Source organism: Mycteria americana, chromosome 2 (genome assembly GCF_035582795.1).
Source record: "Mycteria americana isolate JAX WOST 10 ecotype Jacksonville Zoo and Gardens chromosome 2, USCA_MyAme_1.0, whole genome shotgun sequence".
NCBI lineage: Eukaryota > Metazoa > Chordata > Aves > Ciconiiformes > Ciconiidae > Mycteria > Mycteria americana.
This window is the reverse complement of record NC_134366.1, coordinates 22,980,927-23,006,647: the sequence shown is the minus strand read 5'-3', so window position 1 is coordinate 23,006,647 and position 25,721 is coordinate 22,980,927. Positions and strand designations below refer to the sequence as shown.

Below are 25,721 nucleotides of genomic sequence, written 5' to 3'. Positions count from 1 at the left end.
ACAGTCACAATTGTCTTTGAAAAGTCACATACACATAAAAGAGATGAAAACTAAGATCTAAATGTCATCCTTTAAACAAAAAAGGCCTTCTGTAGGAGCAAACAGCAACAAAAAAAAGCCAGCTTTTGGTTTTTTACAGATTGGTCCAGTCTCATCTTGTTTTTAAGCTTAGCTGCAACAAATTTAACATCAAATATTTATACACAAAAGAGCAGAGCTAATTTCTATGTTGAAGTCTCTTTCAATTTCACATTAAGAACCTTATGTTTGTCACAGGGTTGGAAAAGATATGGTTTTCACTGTTACTTGGTGGGCTCTGCATTTTTGACATTCTCAGAAGCAAATAAGACATGTGAACAGAGCAAAGCTTATCTAGCTACAGTGGAAAGCAGGTAGGAAAATATCTGTTTTTATACTTCAAAATCAGTGCTTCTGATGGAGAAACTTGCACAGCTTGCCCATTTGTTGAACTCTTCAAAGTGTTTTATCAGCTCTTTTCAAAAATTTTGTAGTAGTAAGCAAAATAAAATTATCTATGTAGGAAAAAAAAGACTCAATGTTTTAGGGATTTCTACTTAATCTATTATAACGGCTTTCAAATGTTGGGGTTTCTTGCATTAAACAGTTTTCTCTTATCTTTCAATTCCTAATTAAAGCAACTTCTGTGTTATTTTGGAGTTTTTTTTCTGTTGGAAAGTAGTTACTACAATTTTCATCTATTTACTGATGGGTGTTATCTCATTATGATAGGAAAGCTTTAACAAAAATATTTTAGTTTTCCTAAACTACCTTCTAAGCCAAATTCTGAAAAAATGTAGGAAATCATCCCAGGACCTGCCCCACCACAGCCAGAATGTATCATCTCCAGTCTACCCATATCTGTCAGGCATTGCAGGCTTCATAGCCTCTGAGGAACATGACTGCCTTCAGAGGTGATGGCTAGCAAAGCTGACAGTTTGGTCCTGACTTAGTGGTCTGTTTGAGGCACCTCAAAGATTTGGAAAGACAAGGAAAACAGTAGAATACAACCAGAAGCCCATGTGAGCAGTGATTTGAGACATTTCACAGAACTGGGTGGAAAGGAGAGAGGATGCCTTCTGCTGAAAGGGGAAAGTTGTCCCTCACCAAATTCTTTTGACCACACTTAAAAGCCTGCTGAGGTTTTGCCTGAACTTCATTGAGGAGCTGTTGCCTTGGGGTCGTGCTCTCATGATAGTGATACCTCTATTTGTACCACTTAGATTAATATTGCAAGGTAATAGGTTGTGAATGAACACTATTTTCCACTTCAGAAATGAGCAAGCCTTTCTAATTAGTTTGACGGGGCTGAGGTCTGAAAAATATTTCTGGATCGGTCTCTCTGACACAGAAGAACGAGGGAGTTTCAGGTGGACCAGTGGTGAAACTCCTCTCTTCACACACTGGAACACAGCAATGCCAGGTAAGCTCTGCATGGGCGCAGCCCTTGTGATAGGAATGCAGCTGCAATTCATCTGGGTTTCTGCTTTCCATCCCCTGGTGTTAGCAATTAGAGCAGGCAATTTCTTTTGTCCTCGTAGCTGTAGGTTGCCAACACCATCAGACCCTGTGTTTGACGCCAGTGCAACAAGCACCATCACAGCGGAGCGTCAGGTGTTGTGTAAGTCAGGCTCCTGCGAAGCTGTACAGAAACAGATTTGTAACGGGTTAGACTGAAGGCGATACTGTGCAGGAGTTAACAAGGTCCATGGTCTCATTTTTTTCAACTTTTTAATACCAGTTAACACCAACTCATCAGATTGAGAAAAATTATTACGGACAGTGTTTTGACCCACAAGGTGCATATGCGAGAAATGAGCAGCAAACGTCCAGCCGTTTTGCATTTCAGCAGAACAGATTAGCATCTATGTGGGAACTCTTGCCTTCACACTAGCTAGCTATGCCTTAAAACAAACTTGTTGTACTTGATATCAGCCTTCCTGAAATTGAATTACCTGGATATTGAGAACCCCAAAGTAGCTGTCAGGCCATTGCTTATGTAAATAAAATCAAGTGCCATTTGCCCTGTGATTTCCCTGGGGTGGCAAGATAAGGAAGATTTGTATTCTAAAGCTGCCAATCTCTGGTTTTGGCAAAGGTGTGTCTGTGAGACTCATTGGCCCATATCTGGGCTCTGGCAGGAGGTAGTAAATAATTTTACATCCAGGATGGTTTTTAATCTGCATAATCTGCATCTTCCTTTTCATAACTTTCTATGAATAAAAACAACGGTCTCATTTCTTAGAGATTAATTAAGACTTTGGTTTTATTCATTTCTCTTCCATATCACAAAGGAAAAGAGCAAGGCTGTGTTGCCATGGGAACTGGAATTGCAGCTGGATTATGGGATGTTGTTAGCTGTGAGAAGACAGCAAATTATCTTTGCAAACAGCGGGCAGTGGGAGTGCTGCCTCCTGCTCCTCCGGTTCAGGTCCCCGCAGCCGCCTGTGCTGAAGGCTGGGACGAAGCCTCCCACGCCGACTCGTGCTTCAAAGTAAGTGTGTGTCTATCTTCACTGCGAGCCTGAGCGTGGAGCAGCCCAGGGGTTGGTGCCCTGGTCACCGTGGTACTCAGGGACCCAGGTGCTGGGTCATTTTTTGGGAATGATCTTCTCCATGTATTCAAGGGCAAAAAGCCATGAGAAAATCCATCAAATATAATGAAAGTCAACAATGGAAAACCTGAAACAATGAAAACAGAGTGCTAGAAATATGCTTTCTTTTATTTAAATGCCAGGTGGGAACCTCACCTAATCTATTTGCTTCCAGGAATTTGGGACTTCGGAGAAACATAGTATTGCATCTCAAGAGCTGGCAGTGTCACTTGCATAAGTCAATGTTTCTAAGAGAAAACGTATGGAAACTTAGCCCTCTGCTAACCTTTTCTCATACAGCACGTGATACTTTTAGTCATACTTTTAGATCCAGGTTTAGTTTGACATTGGTGACTCTTCAGCAAGTAAAGGCTTTGGGCATTCTCTTGATTTAGCTAAAAATGCCTTAAAAACCCTCCTTTTTGAAAAGGAAAAACATAAACAAAAGGCAAAATAGATCAAGTAAAAGTAAGTATGCAACATTACTCTTCCAGGTCTTTACGTAAGTATCCTCTCACTTTCTTCCTTAAGTCTCTCTGCCTGTTGGGAGGCCAGAGATTATTTTAGCCTTGTATTTATAAGGGTCTCTACTTCTATGTCACACCTAATTATTGTTACTAACGTTATTGGTTCTGTCAGTTACCAAACTGTTGATTATCCTTTCCCCAAAACGTCAAGCATCCTGTTCCTTACTTCAAGAATGTACGTACTTCATAGTACAAAGTGGACCTATTTGTATGCTTGCACCACCATAAAAAATCTCTTCCTCAGCCAGGGTCAGCACCTTGCCAAACGGCTTTCTCCGTCCATACTATCTTTTCTATTCCAACCTATTGATTTTCCCTCCACCTTCATTTCACAAAAATCTCCTGCTTTCTACTGCGAAACACTACAACTGAGCTATTTCTTTGAGCCTTTCTTTCTTTGAGCCTTTCACTAGTCAAAGTTCCAATTAAGTTATAAATTATTTTTTTCTTCTCTCTACATTGTGATACCTTTTGTTCTCCTCAGACGCCTATGCTATTCTTGCCTTATTTTAAAATAGAGGATGCTAAGAAAAAAAATACTTACGCTTTACATTACTAATGTTTAATATTATAGGTCTTGACAGATGTTATGTTGTCTCACTCAAGAATAAAGGGGTGTTAAAGTGATACTGATTTTAAATACATAGACAATTATATACTGTTATATGCCAAACTTTGCACATTTAGTAATTTATTTTTACTTTTTTTCTCAATAGTTTTTTGTGAGAGAGGGAAACCAAAAGAAGTCTTGGTTTGAGGCTGAAGAATTCTGTAGAGAAATAGGAGGACATCTGGTCACAATCAATACAAGAGACGATCAAATTTTATTATGGCAATTAGCATCGTGAGTACTTGCACAACGATTCTTTTTCATGTTCATGCTATGTTACATAAAAATTCCTTCAAAATATATCTGAAGCTAGGCAAGTGAGTGAATAAACACAATAAATTTTTAAATTAAAATGGTAAATTTTCATCTGGAAATATCATCCTGAAACATTGTTTTTTCAAAAGAAAAAGAATTTTGAATATTTCAATATTTTTGAAATTGTCATCACAGGTTTTTATCAAGGCTGTTCTCCAGATCTGATCAACTTTGTACATATTAGACCCTCTCCCAAAAGGGAGACAATAAAATGTTCAGCTCTAACTGTGTCTTTTTTTAACTGGCTGCAATTCATATTTTAATCAACGCATTCAAAAAACCCTTGAGTTAATGTGTAATGTAAACCAAAATGCAAGGACTTAATGTGGAAATTTTCTGACTATAAACTGAAGACTCCTGAAATCAAACAGGAATTAATTTTAATTAATTTTTGCTAGCATTGTAGATGCCATGTCTTGCCTGCAATGTAGATATTATGCCATTATTTCCCCCCCAGATTAGACCACTACATTCTGATTGTATTCCATCATGTCAAGACATCTTAATGGCACGTACTATATAGCTATTTAACCAAAACTGTTTCACATAGTGGTGAATCTAGGTTTAATTTCTCAAATAGATTTAAAGCTGTCATACAGAAAAGTCTTCATGATCTCACCCTTCTTAATTTTATTATTTTTCAGTATTGTGAGAAGCTGAACGTGGTTTTACTTGTCTGTTAAGTCTCTTTGCTTTAGACTATGAAATCTTTGCAGAAGGAAATCTTTGTGTTATATAGTGAATAAAGTAGGACTCTATTTTATCTGGTCCATAGGTACAATGATAAATAGTGTGAACTATTTAAACTACATAGGAAGTGCCAACAAGCAAATCAAAGCAGTTGAAAAACAATTTTCACTATTTTGCATTAGTTAAATTGTATTATAGCTCTCGATTAATGTTTTACTTTTGCTAAAGCCTCTGTGGGTGAACTCCTGCTACAGCCAAGAGCTGTATTGCAGCCACGAGGATGGGAGCCTGAGCTAGCTCTGTGCCACATCACTTGTCCTTTAACTTACATTCAAATATGGCAAGCCTTGTCCCAACACAGAGCACTATCAAATCCCTCGACAGAGTGCAGGCGGTGAGCCTGGCTAGGGGCCAACAGAGAAGGAGCAGCTCCCAGTTCAGATGTGACAGAAAGCAGAATGTTTCTATGCTTCCCAGCATTTACATCCTGGCCCCTCTTTCTACGCTCACGCATCTATATTGTGTAATTTATTTTAGGGATAACGGACTGCACACTCAGGCTTTCTGGATTGGTTTGTTTCTCTTAAATCCTGATGAAGGATTTGCCTGGATTGATGGTTCCCCTGTGAGTACTTATTTGCTGGCTATTAACTGACTTTCTGTCCTTTAGAATATATAGATTTTCATCTTTTTATGCCTTTTTCCCAGTCTCTTTAAACCTTTGGCAGGTGCATGGCAGCCCTTTATCCATCAGCTGAACAGCTGCAGCGCTTAGCGATGGCACTGTCTTAACACACTAATGGAAGTACAACATTGCCTCTGTTTCATCCCTGGTACCGTGTTATATCCCATCTTCCACAGTCCATGCTTTTAGATCTTCACAGCATCCCAGACCGGGCACTGCTGTATGTCAGTACAGAGAAGCCAGGTTGCCATCTCTCACAAAGCCAGATAAACACAACTCCCTCCGCCCATCAGTTTTCCTCCATCAGACACATGCTTTTCTATACCATGTATTCTTTACACCTTCTCTGGGGAGCAATGGGGAAAGTGAGCTGATCAGCATGACTTTCACAGCCCTCTCAGACCTAGCTGAACTCCTACTGATCCCATAAACAAGGTACTTGAGATGACGAGATCCTGAAATTGTGTTAGGATGGCAATCTCAATTACTTCCACCCAGCTCGAATCACATAGTAATGGAGATGTATTTCCAACACAGGTAATTTATGAGAACTGGGATGAACATGAACCCAACAACCATGAAGAACTTGAACATTGTGTTATGTTTAATAGATCACCCCAAATGCGCTGGAATGACTTGCGCTGTGAACATTCACTTAATTGGATTTGTGAAACAAAAAAAGGTATGATTACTTCCCCATTTAATTGGAGCGATAAACCCAAGTTCAAAACCAAATTGTATGGATTTAAACAAATTGAAAAGAAGAAAGATACCAGGAATTGTTCATTTTAAAACCAGCTGCAGTGAAGGCAACACATAAAGCAAGAGGAATGAATCGAGATATTTCAATTGTACTCAGATGCGGGAAGTTAAAGATGTCCCTGCTACTTTATCTCTGGCTTTATCTCTTTCTGCCATGGGCTGAATAAATTTGCAAGGCAAAGGTACTTATCCTCTCTCCTTTTATCTCCTCCCCGTATTTCTATCTGCTTCAGGCTTACCCAGGAGAGTCAAAGATGCAGGACACTAGAGTTCTCTGTACAAAAGAGAAAAAAGCTTTGCTTCCCACTGTGAGACGAATAATGGGAAACAAGGAGTGGGATCAGTTGCTATAGGAACCGGCAACTCCGAAAAAGAGATCACAAGTAGAGGCTGGTGTAGCCTTGAAGGACTCCTGCATCCACCAGCTTTTCCTGGGAAGCAGGGCCCTATCACCAGGCCTCCCGCCCCTGGTGCCAGGGCACGAAAGGGACCCCGTGCACGTGCCTTGGGGTGCCTGCCAGTGGGAAACGGGGTCTTCGTGGCTTGAGGACCCCAAGTGACAACCAATAATCAAAGAACTCGTTTGCTTACTCGGCCCTACTATTACATCCCTGCTTCCTGCTTGTAAACTGAGTACTGGTATGCATCTCCATGGAGCAGGAGATTCTTGAAAGCTTCTTGAAATGAAAAGAAGGTTGGATGCACACAAGGAACTAGTAGGAGGCATAATAGGGAGGGGAAAGGAGAAGCAGTTACATAAAAAGCACTGAGTATATCTAATATTTGATGACTCTGCCAACAAACCGTTACCCTTGAACAGTGAATAAGGCACCGTGCTAACATCGAAAAATTGCTTAACCGAAAAGGAAGAATCGCTGTTCCCTCGTGGGTAGATTAGTCATACAAATGCACCATCAAAACACGGACTTCCGTTTACCAGCTCAAAGCAGCACATCCTGTGCAGCCCTTTGTGGTGTGCTGAGCACGCTGCTTTGTACAGATGTGGCTCTCTGCTCTTGGTGAGATTACTCAGGAGGAGTTCAGAAACCATGGCGTAAAGACTCTGATCAGTTTATCTTGATCCCAGATGACCTTTCAAAAGTAAAAAAATAAAAGAATTAGATCTTGCTATTGTGAATCTAGATTATATGATGATCAACGTGAGAGGAGAGATGCTCAGCTGTTAATTCCCTCATATTCATTTAAAACACATATTTACTTAAGATACTCTATTTTTTGGAAAAACAAGGAATGTTATAGTTGTGTTAGGATTAAAAAAATAAAATCAAAATGAGGTGAAGCATCTAAATTCATCATGAAGATATTTTAATAATTTTAGTTCTATTCTTCACTAAACACTTAAGAAAAAAATGTTTAAAAGCTCCCAACAGAAGAATTTTAATTGCTTTCTCATTTGTTTGCTTATTTCTCATCTAAACTGTTCCTTTCTTTAAAAATGTGTTCCTCTCCACTAAACCACAGAAGAAATGGAGAAAACTAAGAACAGAACGAGTAGTCCTTGTGAAGAACAAGATAACAGGCATCCAAATGAAAGCAGAGCCACCTTTGAGGGGGTATAGCTGGCTCTGGGAATAGCAACAGGTTAATTGCTTCCTCCCGGTCCATCCTGTAATCAGAAACTTGGGTTTTGGTATCTACTGGCTCTCCAGGACTCTTAAAAACAGACTTTCCTAATAAAAGCCAAGCCATCAGGATAGGAGGAATGCATCGAGACACTGGAAATGATGTGTGGTATTAACAAAACACCAGCATTAAGCTTTCAGTACTTGTGACTAGTTTACTACTATGTAGGTAAGCTTGAGAACTTAATATATTGGCTGGATTACGTTGTTTGGCTCTAGTCCCATGAATATAACAAAAAAAATTAATAATAGAATGCCAAGTAGAAATACTAAACAAATTTTCAAACTCATATAAGTTTAATCTACAAAGTATTTACTGCATATCCTGGATTGTTTAATACAGTGCTTTTGGAGGTACGTATACATGCTTTAAAGATACATAATTTTCACTAGATAAATGTTTCTAAATTATACATATTTTTAAATTTAATCCAGTGGTATGTGCTCTAAAATCTTGAAAATGAATTAGATAATTCATAGTTTGGGTTTTTTTCTGTATTATAAAAACCATTTGCAACGACATAAAGCAAATATCTCTGGATTTTTTTGTATTTGGAATGTTGCTCATGATGATCTTTCTATTTTACAGGTACACTGCTAAAACCTGAACCAAACTACAAACTTGGTAGGATTTTTTCCTCTTTCAAAGACAAGTTTACTGTGTATAGTTTTCAGACTTTGTACAGACCAGATATGAATGTAATATATATGATTCATAATCTTTCAGAATATCAAGCCACTGCTGATGGATGGATTATATATGAAGATAAGCAGTACTATTTCAGCACAGAACGTGTCCATATGGAAGAAGCACGGAGAGTTTGTCAGAAGAACTTTGCAGATCTTGTTGTCATTGAGAATGAAAGCAAAAGACAATTTCTATGGAAATATGTAAGCACTGAGCCTATTAATTATAATTGAATTCTGAAGCAGAGCAGCTGATAAAATAAAGGGAACAGCCTATCTATTTAGCTAGGCTAGAGTCCTGAGCTATTGTCCTTATTTATATAACAATATATTTGTTCAGGACCTGTAAAGAAATGACTATTGCTTTTAGTAGGCAGAGGAAAAAGGCATGCAAATGTTAAAGGTGCAGCAAAGGATAGTTGAGGCCCAGGTTGCTTATCTCTTCTAAGATATGCAGTGTTCAGCACAATGATTATTGCTTTCCTGTCCAGTGGGTTCCTCACTCCCAGATGTTCCCCATGTCCCTGTTGCCTTCTTGAAACATGGGTCTGAACATACAATGTTCTTGCCCGAGGCTCAAATCCTGGGGGGGTGGGGTGGGGGGTGGGGAAGAAATAGGAAAAAAAAAATCACAGGCATGGTCAGGCATTGTCAATGGGCTTCCAGATTTTTGCTTGATGTTGAGGAACTGTTTAGTGCTTCACTGTTAATCACTTTTGTTTTAGATTTACACAAAACTCAGAGCGGAATCATATTTCATTGGCTTAGTTGTCAGCTTTGATCAGAAATTCAGGTGAGTAAAGGAAAACTGGTAATGGACAACAAATGATGGTAAATTTGTCTTGCTCTATGGGAGCATTTGTGCATGCTTTGATTTTGCAAGTTAATAACTGTTGTGCAACTGACCTCTGGATAGTTTTCAGAAGAAGTCTCAGATCAAAAGTATTAAGTTCTATATTTAAGCAGAGCAATGTGTTTTCCTTCCAAAACTGGGAGAGCAAAACCAATAGAATTTCATGGCTAAGATTCATTTCACTTAATGTCTTACACTGAGAGAACTGAGTTAAAGACCCAAGCAACCCTTCATAGGTAGTGAGGAGAAGCAGCTAATTTTAGGATGTTATTCACCTGATCCACTTCAGACATCAACCTTAGGATGAGACTAACTCTGACCAGATCTCCAATGGCTACAGAGAAAGCCCAGGAGGTTTTGATAAAATGTGGATATAAGGGTTTAATCAGGCTAACCTCAGTGGTTCAAGTTATGTGAGCTGGAAGCGAGAAGTAAGCAACATCTCACCCAACAGCTTTCTGAAATTGTTGGGAGGGAAATCTGTTTGTAGAAGGCTTCCAGGAGGACGCCTTTTTGGGATGAAAGGGAAGTCCGTGCACTGGTCAGATCTTGGGGTTTCAGTCTTGCCCAGACCATAAGAAGCCTTCCCTTCGAGTATGACATTGTTTATCCAACCTCTGGCAAAATGGGACGCTGAAGGGACTTAATGCGATAGTACTGAACAGATGAGAAGCAGCGGTAATGCTGTGGATATGTCCTCTCCAGTATAGGTAGAACCTTTGCCCTCTGGTCACTGCTAATACCTCGCTTAGCCCTTTACCTAAACAGACTTTGTAACTAAATGACTGCTGGAGATGCCTGTCGGGCAGCCACTGTCCCCTTGTTTCTTTCAGCTGGCTGGATGAGACCCCAGTGAATTATGTCGCCTGGGCTCCAAATGAACCCAATTTTGCGAATAATGATGAAAACTGTGTGATAATGTCAAAAGATTTTGGTGAGTAAAATAGCAACAAGAAATATTTGGTTGAAAATTTAGCATCAAAATCCAAAATGTTTGCTACATATTTCAATTTGAGGCTACCCCACAAAGAGGTAGTTGAACAGTACTGACAGTGTTTCATAACAAGTATGCTGAGGTTTAAAACCATGCCACCACTATTAGGAGACAAACATACCACAGAGGAAGGAGGAGTGCATGCAGGTAAACGTGTACATGGCAACTGTTTCACCTGCCTCCAGAAGGTTTCATTCGTGCTTATGAATACTGTCTGGGGCTGACTGCTGTAATGGTGGTACGAGAGTTTCAGACAGTGATTCTCTGTATTCTATTTATTTTCAGGCTTTTGGAAAGATATAAGCTGTGCTGTGAAAAATGCCTTCATCTGTGAAAGGCACAATTCAGCTTACTCAGGATTTGCTCCTACCGTACTTCCACCTCTGGGAGGGTGTCCTGAAACTTGGCTTTTGTTTGACAATAAGGTGCAGTAACAAATCTCAGCAGTATTTAGCAGATTTGCTATAGGTAGAGAAAACAACTATCCCTTTTATCTCACTATATAAATTCTCTCACTTTATACACCAGTTTATTAAGTGGTATTCTAATCAGCAGTGTAGTCAATTTTCATGTTGGCAAGTCTGTATCTAAATCTCAAAAAAAGGTAAATTTTGAATGCTTTAAGTTGTTATTTTTGTAAATGTCCATGCGCCTTTAGCCATAGTTACTTTTTCAGTTTCTAGAATTTTCTGTTTATTTTAGACATACTGCACGGAAATCCTGTTCCATTATCCTTATGCGTAAGCGTAAGCCCCTCTTTCTGAGTAACACTGAGATGAAAAAATTAAAGGTCACACTTTTCGTATGTAATCAGCTATCACAACAACTGATCTTAAGGCGAGTAACACAAACAGCAATAAATGTAAAATCAAATATAGAAAACAAGCAAGCATTGTTTTTTGCTAAGTTAAGCAAAAGTACACCTGGCCATACGAACTTAAAACAAAAAACAACCAACAAATGAAAACCACAAATCAATCCCACAGTGCAATCAATAGGAAAATTTTTCATGCATTCAGAGGGCATAAAAAAGGCGAAGCAGCATATGCCAGTTAAAAACCATGTCTTCTGTCCCTCAGAACATACACAACCACAAAACCCATTTTTTACACTGGTATTGAGGGAAAATCCCCATGGGATACTAATACATGGTACAAAAGGGCACTTCTTCCTGACGCTGTTCCACTCACGCCGAGTGCTCACACAAGCTCAGGCGTTAGCACTAAGTCTGTGGTATATAACTGAAAGAACTTGACCTGAGAGATGCCTGCCCCAAAGTATGCTCCCAATGAGGAAATAGTTTCAGTGCCTCCAAGATTCTACTTTTCAGTAATGTGACCCAAAATCTCTACCCGAAATCTCTACCCGTGCACCTTAGCGAGGTACTTAATTCCTCAAAAGCTTTTGGAGCCCACTCTGGCCCAGCACTGACCTTGGACAGCCCACAGGTTTGTAAGTGCTGCACACGCATCGCTGTGATTAGCTGGGTCTCCTTCTTGCTGGCTGAAAGTATTCACATTGCAGCAGATCCCCCATCTGCTACTCTTTACATGCAGGGACTAGAACTGAATTAATCAAAACCAATGGTTTTAATACTCTTTGACACCTGAAATTTTGTCTAATCCTTTACTCTCCCTGCAGTGTTACAAAATATTCGGATCCAGAGAAGAAGAGAGACTGACTTGGCACTCTGCAAGAAGTGTTTGTATAGAATTAGGGGGGAATTTGGCCTCTATACACAATGAGCAAGTGCAAGGTATGACATCTGAACCTTTTGGCGCTAAGTATGAAGCCAGCACGTTTGACCATCTAATGACAAGGCTGAACTAGCCTCCAGATCTAAACAGCATAACCTATGAAGGAAGACTTGAAGCTGCTTGATCCAGAGAGAAGACCGGAGTGAGATATTATGACACTTCCCGTCTCTTGGCAAAAGCGTCATGTGGAGAGAACAGAATAATCTGTCCCCCATGGCCTTGGAAGATGGGATAAACAGTAATAGTTCCTAGTAATGAAATGCCCACAGTTATTCAAGTTAGAGAGTAAACAAACATCCATCAGAAATGACATATGTGCAGTTGATGCTACCTTGGGGGAGACAGATTAACCCTTTTGAAGTCCCTTCTAGCCCTAATTTCTATAATATTTCCAAGAAGTCTATATCATTTTTATCTAAAAAACTTTTCCTTTTGTCTTTTTTCAATGAAATCAAACTGTTTCAGTTAATTACCCATTGTAATTTTTCTCTTTTACCATTAACTCATAGTCTAACAACACTGAACTTGATATTTCCAATATTTTTAAAATTTGATTGGTTGTTTTATTTGGAATTTGGTTTACACTGAATTTGAGGAAAGGCAATTCCTCAGCTACTCTCTTTCTCTGATATATTTCTTTTTTTTTTTTAATAGCCTTCTTCACCTTCCACCTAAAGGATGTTGCCAATGAAACGTGGATCGGACTGAATGACATTAACAGTGAGGGTACATATCTTTGGACAGATGGAAGCTCTTTTGACTATTCAAAGTGGGCAAGGCAATTCCCATTTAGAGATAAATACATAAAAGTTGACTGGAAGTATATTACAATACAGGTAAACAGAAAAAAATCAGAAAATGCGTAACTTAGATAACATACTCAAGGTTAGAGTAACCAGCCTGCCTTCTGTCTCAGCTAGGATGCTATATTTCAATGGCGTAAAGCAGAGGGCAACTGAATATTTCAGACATCAAGTTTTTAAAGCAGTACCTAGAGATTAATAGGCCTGTTCAGAGTCTACACTTACTGTCATTCCTTTGCAGAAGTCTAGAACTGCAGAAAAGGAGTGCTGTGTTACAATTACTGCTAGAATTAATTAAAATTATTAGAATTATTAGATTTTACTGAAAATATTCAGTATTACTAGCTGGGATTTTTACTTTGTTTTATTGTTTCTCCTTGTACAGCATGAAACCAAAGGTAAGGTCAACAAATTCAGTACAGACTACCATAAACTACATAGTAAAAATAGCTTTGGTGCACTCCAAGAAATTTTAATAAACTGACAAAAGTTCTTGCAGTAATCTGCCAAGGAAAGTACATTTGCTTAAGATGTATAATATAATACATTTAATTTAATACATATAATATAATACATATAATATAATACATTTAATTACAAGAAACAGTAAATGAAAATAAGAGCCAGAAAATTAGAAAAGAAAGCTATTAACTTTGTCTCCTCAAGCCTATTTCTGTTATTTTGCCAGACATTTTGCACTTTATCAGCTATAATTTTCTTTTGTAATTTTTCCCTAGACTGACTGCATTGCAATGACGAAAAGATCTGTAGATGAAGCAGGGTACTGGGAAAACACTGACTGCCAGCATAACAAAAGCTATATTTGCCAGATGGACAGCAGTAAGTTTTATTTTTCACCTTCTTTGTTGGAAGACATTTACTGAACAATCCAACCGTACGAGTCCTCAGTTGAACTGCCCGGTTGTGCCTGTAGCAGCCAGGGTGAGGGAAGCAGGGCTACTTTCCCAGCTCAGGAATTCCAGACACAAAACCTGCTCTGGGATAAGGATTATGAAAAAGTTTTGGCTTTACGGCCTCTCCCCTACCAGCATACCCACCAACGCCCACAGAGGCCGACTCCACCTACCCTGCAGACATCTACACTTAAATCAGTTGCCTGAACATGGAGAGTAGACACTCTGAAGGCAGGATTCACCTGCCTCATCCTGAGGCAAATGCCCAAAATGTTAGAAGAGCTATGCCTTCAAAATCCCTTTTTCTTCTATTGACAGAAAAGTTTAGCCATCTGTGCTTTAGCCAGCTAGCACAGATACAGGTATCTGAATCAGGTTATGTTGCAAATGCAAATACAAAGCATAAAGACAAAGCCATCGGTGACCTCCACCATAGGTATCTTAGCTAGCTAGACACTACACTAAAAGCACCTTTCCCACCCTCACCCCAGACCTGGCCCCCCTCACTAAAAAACCCTGACACATACTCAACTGGGGGGGTTAACTAAGGTCAGTTAAACTGGTTATTTTGCTCGTCAGTCTCTAGCAATGCTTTTATATCACAAGACCAGCAATAATCAGAAAGGCAAAAGTTGTAGTTTTCTTTGTGTATCCTCAGGGTGGGAGACACATCTGGAGCACAGCTGCACTGCAGAGTCTGCAGGAATAGAAACAGGGAACTGCTGAGCAGCAAGTAAAAATACAGGAAGGAGCCACAGCTGGGCCAGATGCTTCACAGCTCCGTCCCATGCAAGCGCAGAAAGCTGCACGAGGGTGTCACTAGCAAAAACAATTGCCACGGCATTCTTGACACTGACCAAACACGAAGGCAGTTTTTGTCCTTTTTTTTGTCCCCATCACTAGCTCGAGGTCTTTGTCTTCTACTTCCACATACACCATTTAAAGTACAACTACAGTTTCCTTTTTCACTTCATCCTACACGGGAAAGAAGCAGCAGCAGAGCCACAAACTTTCCTTACAATGAAATTCACCCCTATTTTGAGACTGAACTGGTGTGGAGATCCGGCACGGTGCTTGTGTCTGGGAGGGATTTCACGTACGCTGCAGGAGGTGAACCTAGAGAGCCCTGGGGGGAGGATCGCTGTGTGACCAGTACTCACGTCATTGCAGCTGGGGCAGTGTATGTCTGTAGATACACACAGCTTGTCCTCTGCCTCTCCCTAATCCCTGAACACACTATTTACACTATAGTCACAAATAATTCCAAGTTACTGTTAAAATGTCTCCTGTGTTTTAAATAAGAAATGCTTTTACTTGCTGCTTGTACTGCCACACTACATTAATCTCTCACTCAAAAATAATACTGCTATTCAGGTAGCTAGTAATTTTCGCTGTTTTCTCCCCTTCCTCTCGAATTTGTACCTCTTTCCTACAGAGCCCGAACTGTTTCATTCCACAACTGCTCCAGATTCTGATTTCATCCATTATGGTAACAGCAGCTATTTAATCATTCCTTCTAAAATGAATTGGGAAGAAGCAAGAAAAGCCTGCAAGGAGAAATCTTCAGAGCTTGCCAGCATTTTTGATTATTACAGTAATATATTCCTGCTGCTGCAGGCAGTGCAATATGGAGAGCCCTTATGGATTGGGCTCAACAGCAATGTGGTAAGATTAATAAATTGATAGGTGGTGTCGTTAAATGCTACGATTGGATTACTATTAGCGGGGAGAATTGTAGCATGAACAGATTTAGGAACCTAGGACACACTCACTTCATTTAACTTCATCCATCTTAAATCATTAAACTCCATCTTAAATCATTAAACTCCATCTTAGGCAATGGAGAAGGATGGGAACATCCAACAGTGCAAGCCTCTCTTCACTAATTATGGGAATCTTAGACACTTAGGTCAAACTACCTGGTTAACTTTTAGATGGCCATCTTTAGGAGAGGTGAATTCTACTCAAAGGGACCAACAGGGTCATTAAGGCTAGTGCCTCATGATCATTGGCAGCTGTAGCTTTTTCATTACTTTTTGGTTCAGAAGGGTTCACAAGACATACCACGTGCCTCTGAACACCCTCCTTGTTACACCAGCTAAGTCCCAAAGATTAAAAGCAGTAAAAGCTATACTGTACCGGAAGAAGGGAATATGGAGATTCAGGTCCACCCCTGTGTAAGGAAACACTTGAGTGAGCATCAGTCTTATTAGCTCCATGACTGAGTGCCAAAATTAGCTTCAGCTTCTCTAGTGAATATGCAGTTGCTCAATGCACTTACCTATCATGTTTCTATTGCATTCTTCTTTGAGCTGACTAAACTACCTTGATAATAAACACGAGCTTTTTCGTCAGCAATAATTTTCTTAACTAGTAATTGTTTTTACCAATTGTGATTACACACTGCTATATAACATATGAAAACACATCTAAAAATCAGTATCCCTAGAGAGAACTTACAATAAATGTTGTGTAAAAACAGCATTTCTGATTATATGATGTAGCAGTACTCTGATAAAGCCTCTTAGAAGGCTACATTGTCTGAGACAATTAACTTGCTGCTGAATAATACATATTTCCATGATTCTAACAGTGCCTCTCCCTACCAGACAAAATGCTTGGTCTTAGAATATATATGTGATTGGTAGTCACCAACTTTGACATGAATCCTCCCACTTGCACACGTCCACAGGACATCTCTATCCAAAACAAAATAACAGTGTTTGAGTCCACTTGATATCAAAGTTGGTTGTTTTTACAGTCACAGAAACATGGTTTAGAAAGCTGTTAAAATTCCATTATGATCAAGTTTGGATCACCAGACATGTTCTCGTGGTCCCTATAAATGAGCCGGGTCTGCTGTTGCAGAGTGAAGCTTCGTGGTTCCTCCTGCTCCCCAGGCAGTGATCTTGCCCTGATGGTGCCAAGCTCAGGAGGGGCTTGTGTACCTGGCCTCCTGACACATCTAGACACTAAAGTGGTACCACATTTTATCCCTCAGTTCTTAATGTCAGCAGTATACTGTCTGGGTCTGTTCCCTTTTCCTTGTAATTCTTCTGATTGTTTCTGGAAAAACAGAAGGGCAGGGCGGGGGAAGACTAAACAAAGGCTCAAGACTTCCTGCTCCTGTGTATTTAACTTTTGCTCCTAACAAACAATAATTTTCTCAGATTTTTTGTAGTGATAACTGGTTTACTCCTGAATGTTTCTCCTCAAAACTGTACTTGAGCTTAGAGTCCTTATTTGACAGTCAACTCCGAGACCCACTTCCACCTGAGCTTTCCACAGGTTTCATGTTCCCGTGGTCACGTTGCTCTTTGTGGTGACCTGACTCTTCTGGGATGGTGATTCCACCTCACAATGTTGCCCGACAAGGGACTGAGCACCAGCAGCACCCAGGAAGCACCATTTAGCCTTCAAAACACCTTCATGGGCTGTTCCAGCATGGGAGGCATACTGCTGTGTCTTACTTTTACTTTGCTGAGTCCTGATTCAATTAATATTTTAACAGTACTAGCACAGATATACAAACTGAGCTTTATATATCACTGTGAAAATGTACATTTGTATAAATGCACTTACCTGAAACAGCAGATGAGAGTGTAGAAAAACTATGTTAAATATCTGTTTCAATTTTAGAGTTACGGCTATTACAGATGGACTGATAAAAAGAAAATAATTTTTTCTAAGTGGTACTATGGAGAACCAAAACAGAAAATAGCCTGTGTCTATCTAGAGCTCCGTGGGACCTGGAAAACAGCACCTTGTAATGAAAAACATTTTCCTGTCTGCAAAAAATCTGAGGGTAAGCTATGGTGATGACTTTCAGTTTTATGGCAGAAATCTTGCTCGATCTGCTTTGACTGAAATACAAATTTCTAAGTATATATTAAGGAATAATAAGCCTCACCATGTAATGTCAATACCTTTATTTTGCATGAACAATCTTTTATTTTGATGGAGTTGTCATTCACCAGCCAAGATACTGCCATTTTACTGGACTGGGGTGATAACTGCCGTCGGAGTTATTCTATGTCACAGGCAGACAGAACATAGAGATTGTGGGCGTACTAAACATTTCACTTCGAGTCTAGAATGTGAAACTTTTTGCTGATAGGAATTTTGTAGGAAGGGTTGTAATCAATAAAGTCCACTGAGTATAAAATACATTTTGTTCCTTCAACATAAGCAGCGTTCATATACTGGTTACAGCTTCACTGTTATTAGATTCTAAAAACTGGGGAAAGGAGGAAGAGTTATATCTGGGAAAAAAAAGTCTGTTATTGGCCCAAACAAAAGTTCATACTTCATAGTGATTCTATGGATGTCATTGAGGAATACTACAAATTAAAAGCTACAGGCAAACCTTAGGATGGGACTGAACCTTTTTGCTTTCTCATTCGTATTAGAGCAACCGCTGTTAGCTCTAGTGACACAGAGTTAATGGAAATTCTGAATTTCTTTTGATCTGTTTTTGTGTACTTTTTCTTTAATTTCTTTTCCAGATCTTGCTCTGAACTTCATATCTATTCATTTGCAATTTTTGTTTTAAAAATGCATGTACTAACTGACAGTGTTTGTTTCATTCCATAATGTCATTGCTTGCAGGAAAATGAGGGGCTCCTACATAAATATTCAATGAGCTTCAGATTATTCCATGCATTGTCAGAGTTAAAGCTGTTCAGAAGTTCTATATAAGGATTATTATCTTGAGGAAAATATTAAATGAGAAATTTCCACAGTAAACTATGATTTAGATGATATTTCATTTAAAATCAAATTGTTATTTGAACGTCTTGAGGTTCTTGGAGTTTTCTGGCTTTTCTTTTCCGCTTTTTACTCTATCTTTTATTTATACAAATTTGTTGGTTATAACAAAATAAACTAGAACCAAAAACCCCTGAACACTCAAACATGCTTGAGACAGTCCCAGTTTGACTTAGTTGGTAACGCAGAAGAGCGCAGGCTCCCATTGAATCATTCAGCTGTGACTGAGCAGTTCTGCTCCTCATTGTCACTCTTGACATAGTCACTGATAATTCTAGCACTGTGTGCAGAAGAATATTTTAAGTACCTTTAAGAAAGAGGCTTTTTTTAAAACTTGATTTCATATCTGAAGAACTGCAACCCCTACTGAATGAAAGCATCCATAATATCTCATTTCTTCTAGACGTACTTCCTTCTGATCCCCCACAGGATATTGGAAAATGTCCTGAATCTGATCACATATCTTGGATTCCCTTCCGAAGCCACTGCTATAACTTCAATGCCAATGAAATGAGCTGGACTCAGTCTGTGACTCAGTGCGTTCAATCAGGTAATTATTTTTTTTGCCCAAAGATAGGATTTCAATCTTGACCTAAAAAAAAAAACCACTTAAAAAAAATCTTGAAAACTAATGCTGCAAAATCTACACATATTAAAAAAAGGACATCAATGTCTCATTTGTTTTTCACCGTTGATGCTGTTTGCTTTTCTGTTATGTTGATATTAAGGTCATCAATTTTCCTTGGTTTTTTTCCAGCTGTTCTTGTTTCTTGTTATATTTCTTCATTCACAAAATTTCTCTTTTTAGTAACATTTTAAAATGGGTTAACTTCTTTCTGGCCTTATCCCTTCTTTTCCGTATCCCTCCCTAGTACACAAGAGCAGAAGTAAATATCATAATAACAATCACTTATTTTTCACATGGGGTGTGTGATCTGAGAGGGGTTGCATGTACTGCCTGGAAGCCCTGGCTCTACCAGCAGGGCTCCCTGGCAGCCTGCAGAGCCAGGGGAGGGCAAACGCGTCCCTTCCCCATCTCGGGGGCATCTGCTCCTGGCCAAGACCATGAGCTGCTCCTTGGCCCTCTTCCACCTATGCTGCTGAATCATCAGCTACCTCATCCATGCTTCAGGAGGCCGTGAAAGAGAAAGGGAAGCACTATACTGCCCAAAAGAAATGGGTCCTTTTGTTCCGTATCTTTTTAGATTCTCTTAGCCCTCTTCCTCCACCACCATTGCCACAAACATTAATACTTCAGTTTGAATTGCGAATTTGTTTGCTGTGCAGTATTACATGCTACATAAGATCCTGTCAAACCATGAAGAACAAATAAATAATCATCTGCACGTATGAAAATTATTACCCAATCACTTGAAAATAATCTGCACTTTGCCTGGTGTTTAAAAATCATCGCCTTCACTGTGCTTTCACGTCTTCCATTTCTCATGACATCACTCACAGTCTGTGCTGGTCCCCTACAGCTGAATGCTACTTTCTGGTTTCTATTTAAATCCTTGCTTACTCCCTACCAGCAGGAGAGGTTTTATTATTAACCTGATCCTCTATCAAAGGCTGTAACTACTACTGACTTCTATGGCAGGGGATATTTCCAATCATCTTCTGCTGGTTTTCTTACAGGTGGTACGTTGACTTCTGTAGAAGATCTGGCCGAATCAAACTTTTTAGTAGAGCATGCAGACTTATACACAAGCAAGACAAGTGGCTTTTGGATAGGAATATACAGAAATGTAAATGGTAACTATTTTAATGTCTATAAATAATCATAAATAGACTTCATTAAATGGACAGAAATATGAATAAGATACATTGTGGGTTTTAAGGAACTAATTGAAGTACAATAGAAGCTAGTTAAAAACAAAAAGATAGATTGATAGCATATAATCTAAAAATTCTTGGAAGTTGACGGTTTTGTCCAATAGGTGTGAAAGGCTGTAGAAAGGAAATTTGCTTGGCTTCAATTATGGGTCTTGGATATTGCATGGGTCCACCAAAGGGATGCCACCATGTGGGACTGCCTCAATTCAAATATCTTGTCTATATCTGGTTCAGTAGCAAAGATGTGGAGAGGTGACAGGAATATCTCTTGAGAGGCACAACACAGAAGATACTGTTCTTTAAGAAAGTGAGATATAACACGTAATTTCAGGTGTCCATACCTGAGGCAGTCATGGGGCCTCATTTCTAAATTCCAATGATCCAGGAATCGCTGTAATCAATGATAATTTTGCACAGCTGCTTATGGTTGCAATGTCTCCATGGACCTTCACAGAGGATCACAGCCAATGACATGTATCTGTCCCTCTGACCTCAGCCCTCCCTGAGGACATGTCTCCTATTCCTGGACTGTGAGAAAGCCTTTCCCACCCTGTTTGCTCTGTGCCCCGGTGGAGAACATGTCCCGGCTGGCTCTCATCTTCTCATGGCTGGGGAGCACTCACGTGGGAGTTGCGGGTGTCTGGCTGGAGCACATAGCATCGAGCTTCTCTGTATCTCTGTATGGAGAAAATTAGGCTGCTGGCTACTAGAAAAAGAGTGCAGAGGAAAACATGCACCTGGAAGAAAACAACATTAGTATCAATCCACAATCAGTCAGAAAGGATTTTTTTTTTTAAGATTCATTTTAACTCATTCATACTTCAAAATTTTTGTTTCAGAGTTTATGCAAAAAAGAATAGTTTTGATTTTAACCAAGCATGTTTAAGCATTACAGTAAAGGTTGCTTGATTTTCAATGATTGCTGCTGAAATAATAATTTAGAAATTAAAAAAAAAGCCTAGCTTTATTTTTTTTCAGTTTGAAACTTTGGTATCTTAGACAAAAATATGGGAATATGTAAACTCAAATTAAGTTATGATTGGCAAATCTGCAAATCATAATTTGGAAAAGCATCTCTATTGTTTTTAAGAAGAGAATCAAAAGAAATAAAATGCATTAGAAAATAACCACAAATGGAATTTTTGAAGAAAGTAGTATTGCTTTATTAGGCTGAGTAAAGTAATAATATTAATACTCACTAATATTAGGGAAGATCTTTGATGTGGAACTATTAGTATTGCTACTAACATTTGCAACATTAGGGCAGCTGCTTTGGCAAGACAACAGTGCTTTAGACTTCGTCAACTGGGGTGAAGGACAGCCCTCGGAGGACCCGCTTGATTACTGTGTGGAGTTGTCTGCTTTCTCTGGCTACTGGAGTATCCTTCCCTGCTCTTCCCAAAAGGGTTTTATTTGTAAGAAACCAAAGAGTAAGTGACTTCTTTAATACTTGCTCTTGATGTTTATGGTTTTATTTTGGTAGTAATAGCACAATATGGTCATTACAAAAGACCGCCATAAAATGCTGTATTTACAGTCTTCCTACCTGTTTCAGCATTCAGACAAAATTAATGTGAATATATAGTTATCCTTCTTTTTGTCTGCCCTGTTCATGTTTTATTCCTTCATAACTTCAGATTTTCTTGCATTCCGTGATGAATATTCAATTAATAACTAAAGATGATCAATATTTTCTGGAAAATTTTTGAACACCTTTGTCGTTTTGCTCCCCTCCAACATACACACACATTTTCCTGCTAACATTCGTATTCACTTGCTATGGAACAAGGGCTGCAGCAATAATTTGCTTTTCTTCCTCTTGCTGTACTATGACACATGCTGTTCCAGTACGAGATGGATGAAGCAATCCCATTTAAATAATAACAGAACGGAAGCATGATCCAGAGCGCGTATAGTGACCTTTGAAAACAGTAGAAGTGTTTTGGTTAGCTTTTTTTTTTTAAATATTGTTTTTCTGTGTAACTGAACACCATCTGCTTTGGTCAGGAAATAGAAATATCAGAATATCGTGAGCTGAGCAGCCGCAGGGTATTTTGGACAGTTTAACAGTTTAACTGTTAATTCCGCAAAAAAGTACGATTTCCTGCCCTGTTTCGCAACCCCAAGGTTCGGGATGTTCCTGAGGTTCTGTCCTTTCCCCTCCCAGAGCAAAGCTGCAGCTGGTGGGGAAAGCAGCCGTGCACATTCGTAGCAGTGTCAGAGCATTTTCTGAAAAGGAAAATTCTCCTTTTAGGGCAACTCCTAAATTTCTCTGGGTAGTAGAGCAATAGACACGACAGAAAGCTAATTCTTTGTTACCAGATATATCAGAAAGCAGAAACCCCGTGTCAACACACACTTTATTTGTTGGGTTTGACTACGAGCGGCCCCTACACGCAATGCCAAAGTAGAGAGAATATTCCCTGACACCAGGTTCTCCAGCAGAAGGGGATTTCAGCAGAAGCAAATATTACATTACAGTGAGCTCTGCGTCCTTCCAAGGGGCGATTTAACAGTTGCATTTCCTTCGTCCTCACAAACAGGCCGGAGCTTAATGCATTGCCGTGCTGCTGCTGCAGCAGCCCGGCTCCTGGTGCCTCCTGCGCTGGGAGGCGCACCCCGGCCCTCCGCGGGGCTCCCGCTGCCCACGGGGAAGAGCCGCTCTTGCACTGGCCACCGGCCAGCTCGCACCCAGCGCGCCGAGAAAAATCTTGCAGACGGCGCCCTCTTTGCATGGCCGGGAAAAACTGCATCAGAAAGCTCGAGCTTATAAATGTAATTACAGATGGAAATGAATTATGGTAAATTAAAATCTGCTGGGTCTCAAAGGAGTGGTGGTGCAGTACAGGAAAAGTGTCAAATATCCTCAGCATTTGATTAAGTTTTTCCCAGTCTCCGCAGGCATGCAGAGCCGGTGAAGAGGGCAAGACTTATTAACCAGGGGAGAAGAGAGAGTCCATCTAAACCAGTCAGAAACCACCTGTGCTTGGAGGTTCTTTGGTTATGAAAAAAGAAGCAAGAAGGGGGTTTTAATATGCAAAACACTGCAGTTTTATTACAGTGAATATCAGGTTAAAAATCAATCACACCTTTTCATCTGTTAATTTAGCAAGTGTGTTTCCAGGAGAAGTGATGGGGTAACCTTGATGCGCAGATTACCAGAGCTTTTGCTAACATGAAACTATCAGGATGAAAATGTGACCTTTTTAGATTTTGACGAAGCATTTGTCTTTATCTTTGACAGCTATTCTTAAAGCAGCTGCAAACATGGAAGGTAGGATTTGTTTTTCCTTCCCAACAGTTTCAGAGACATGAAAAGAAATACTTGGGTTTTTTATGAATTGATATTCATTATTTGTTTGTCTTTTTATTTATATGAGCTTAGTTTACTTAGTTGCCATTGAATTAATTCCCAGCATAATTTAGCAGTACCTATGAGACACTTAGGGCATCCCAGGATAACTAAATGCTTTGGTAAACTGATCACCCCCTCTTTGCTCCTCCTTTTGCATGCTAAGATCTATGAGGGGGACTGACACAGAGACATTACGGTAGATTTTTAATAAAACTCTTATCCTAAAGAGCCCCATACAATAATACCTACACCTTAATTATCATAGCATCTTTGCCCACCCTCCTATCCTTGCCCCAAGAGAACAGTGGAAGAAGGCCAGGAGATGCTGAGGTTATATTCCATTTCCTTCATAAATGTGGGTTGCTGATTAACAACCTGGTAATTAAGGGGGAAATTAGACTAATAGTTTTCAGTATTCTTCATATTTATTTATGGCTACAGTACACCCACTTCTATTTGCTTTGTTCTTATTTACAGATGCCAAAAAGGACAAAGCACATGGTCACATGAATATGTGGATGCTACTTACTCTGGTCCTCATCATTTTATTAGGGATGGGCTTCATGATTTATTTCTTATTCAAGATCAAAACTCAAAGTGAGACTGAAAGAGAGGCGAGGCGGCACAGCACACTGCTAGAATACAGCTGTGTCCTAACTGGAAAGGATGATGTAAATGATTCTACCAACGACAAAGAAAAAAATGAACACAGCATCGTCTAATGGGATAACAGAGCCATACTATATGGTTAAGCTTAAAAAAAATCTAGCTGGAACAAAGGCAATCTTAGTAAAAGTTACATGCACCTAATAAACAGACACTATGGACTAAAATTAGCAATTAGTACTTTGGTATGGATTAAGAGCTATTGCTCTATGCTCTTCAAGAAGTACTCTCAGGACTAAGACTCAATACCGTATAAAATGGCTAATTAAACAAGCATGACAAATAGCAAACTACTGTGAATTTAGATTTAAAAGTTATGGATTAATACCCTGGTGTTCTCTCTTTTTAGACATTTGTGGCAGCATCACATAGTGAGTCAAGTGCAGCCATATAGTGAGCACTCTCTTTGCAGAGCACTCAGCCCCCAAGCCTGCACTTTGAGAATATATCTCACCACAGCGTACTGAAGAGTGCATACTGTTACTCAAGTAAAATGGTGTTTGGAGTAAACAGAGGTTTATGCGAATTGTTTTTCCCCGTTATTGCCCCTGTTTTATACTCTTTACACAAGTATCTTCCTTGCCATAGTATTATAAGTGAAATGCAAATACGTGTCCTTTATTCATGGCTTCAACTTGGATTTTGTAAAATAAGTAAATCTTTGCAAACACTCAGTCATATTCTATGACTTTGAATGTTTTGTATCAGTTATGAATATAAGACTATATCAATAAAGGATCTATGTCTTACATAATAATACTTCAGAGTTGTTTAATTAGCATGCAGAGATGTTATACAGTTTGGTGATCTAATGAGTCATTTACCTTAAGAGAGAGGCTAACAGGGGGAAACAGAAACATGAACAAGGCATATGACTAAAAGAAACAGAAATAAAGTATAAAATAACGTGGATGCCAAATAAAGCTGGAAGAATCCATTCCTGTATTTAGTTCACTTGATTGCTCATTTTAGGATGCCTTCTCTTGCTATCTTTTAACTCTCTGATAAGTGGACTGACGACCGGGTACTGTATCCATGCTACAGGGCAGTAAGGCAGTGGGCCACACTGCAGTGTCTTGGTAGTGAAATGCTTCAGAGGTTTACTGTGATGTTTTTATGAATTCAATGTTGTCTATGACAGAATGAAGGAAAAAGAAGGAAAGATCTCAAGGATCTCTGGGAAAAACAGGCCATAAGAGCTATACAGGAGAGGTCATTGAGAGAAGGAGAGATTCTCATGACATTG

The 25,721-nt window shown here is 39.4% G+C and overlaps 1 protein-coding gene across 1 annotated transcript in view; it reads left to right on the top strand.

Annotated features, from left to right (window-relative positions):
* Positions 1–24,948, top strand: part of LOC142405367 (macrophage mannose receptor 1-like) — a 34,885-nt gene extending 9,937 nt beyond the window's left edge. Inside the window, exons 8-28 of the mRNA XM_075492696.1 lie at positions 277–392; positions 1,293–1,441; positions 2,313–2,512; positions 3,855–3,982; positions 5,291–5,378; positions 5,976–6,120; positions 8,433–8,468; positions 8,571–8,734; positions 9,256–9,323; positions 10,217–10,317; positions 10,663–10,802; positions 12,019–12,133; positions 12,789–12,970; positions 13,675–13,777; positions 15,287–15,516; positions 17,491–17,656; positions 19,022–19,168; positions 20,257–20,373; positions 21,717–21,884; positions 23,699–23,728; positions 24,287–24,948. Coding sequence (XP_075348811.1) covers positions 277–392; positions 1,293–1,441; positions 2,313–2,512; positions 3,855–3,982; positions 5,291–5,378; positions 5,976–6,120; positions 8,433–8,468; positions 8,571–8,734; positions 9,256–9,323; positions 10,217–10,317; positions 10,663–10,802; positions 12,019–12,133; positions 12,789–12,970; positions 13,675–13,777; positions 15,287–15,516; positions 17,491–17,656; positions 19,022–19,168; positions 20,257–20,373; positions 21,717–21,884; positions 23,699–23,728; positions 24,287–24,531 — 2,838 coding nt within the window. The 3' untranslated portion in view covers positions 24,532–24,948. The remainder of the gene's footprint in view (positions 1–276; positions 393–1,292; positions 1,442–2,312; positions 2,513–3,854; positions 3,983–5,290; positions 5,379–5,975; positions 6,121–8,432; positions 8,469–8,570; positions 8,735–9,255; positions 9,324–10,216; positions 10,318–10,662; positions 10,803–12,018; positions 12,134–12,788; positions 12,971–13,674; positions 13,778–15,286; positions 15,517–17,490; positions 17,657–19,021; positions 19,169–20,256; positions 20,374–21,716; positions 21,885–23,698; positions 23,729–24,286) is intronic.
* Positions 24,949–25,721: the final 773 nt, after the last annotated feature.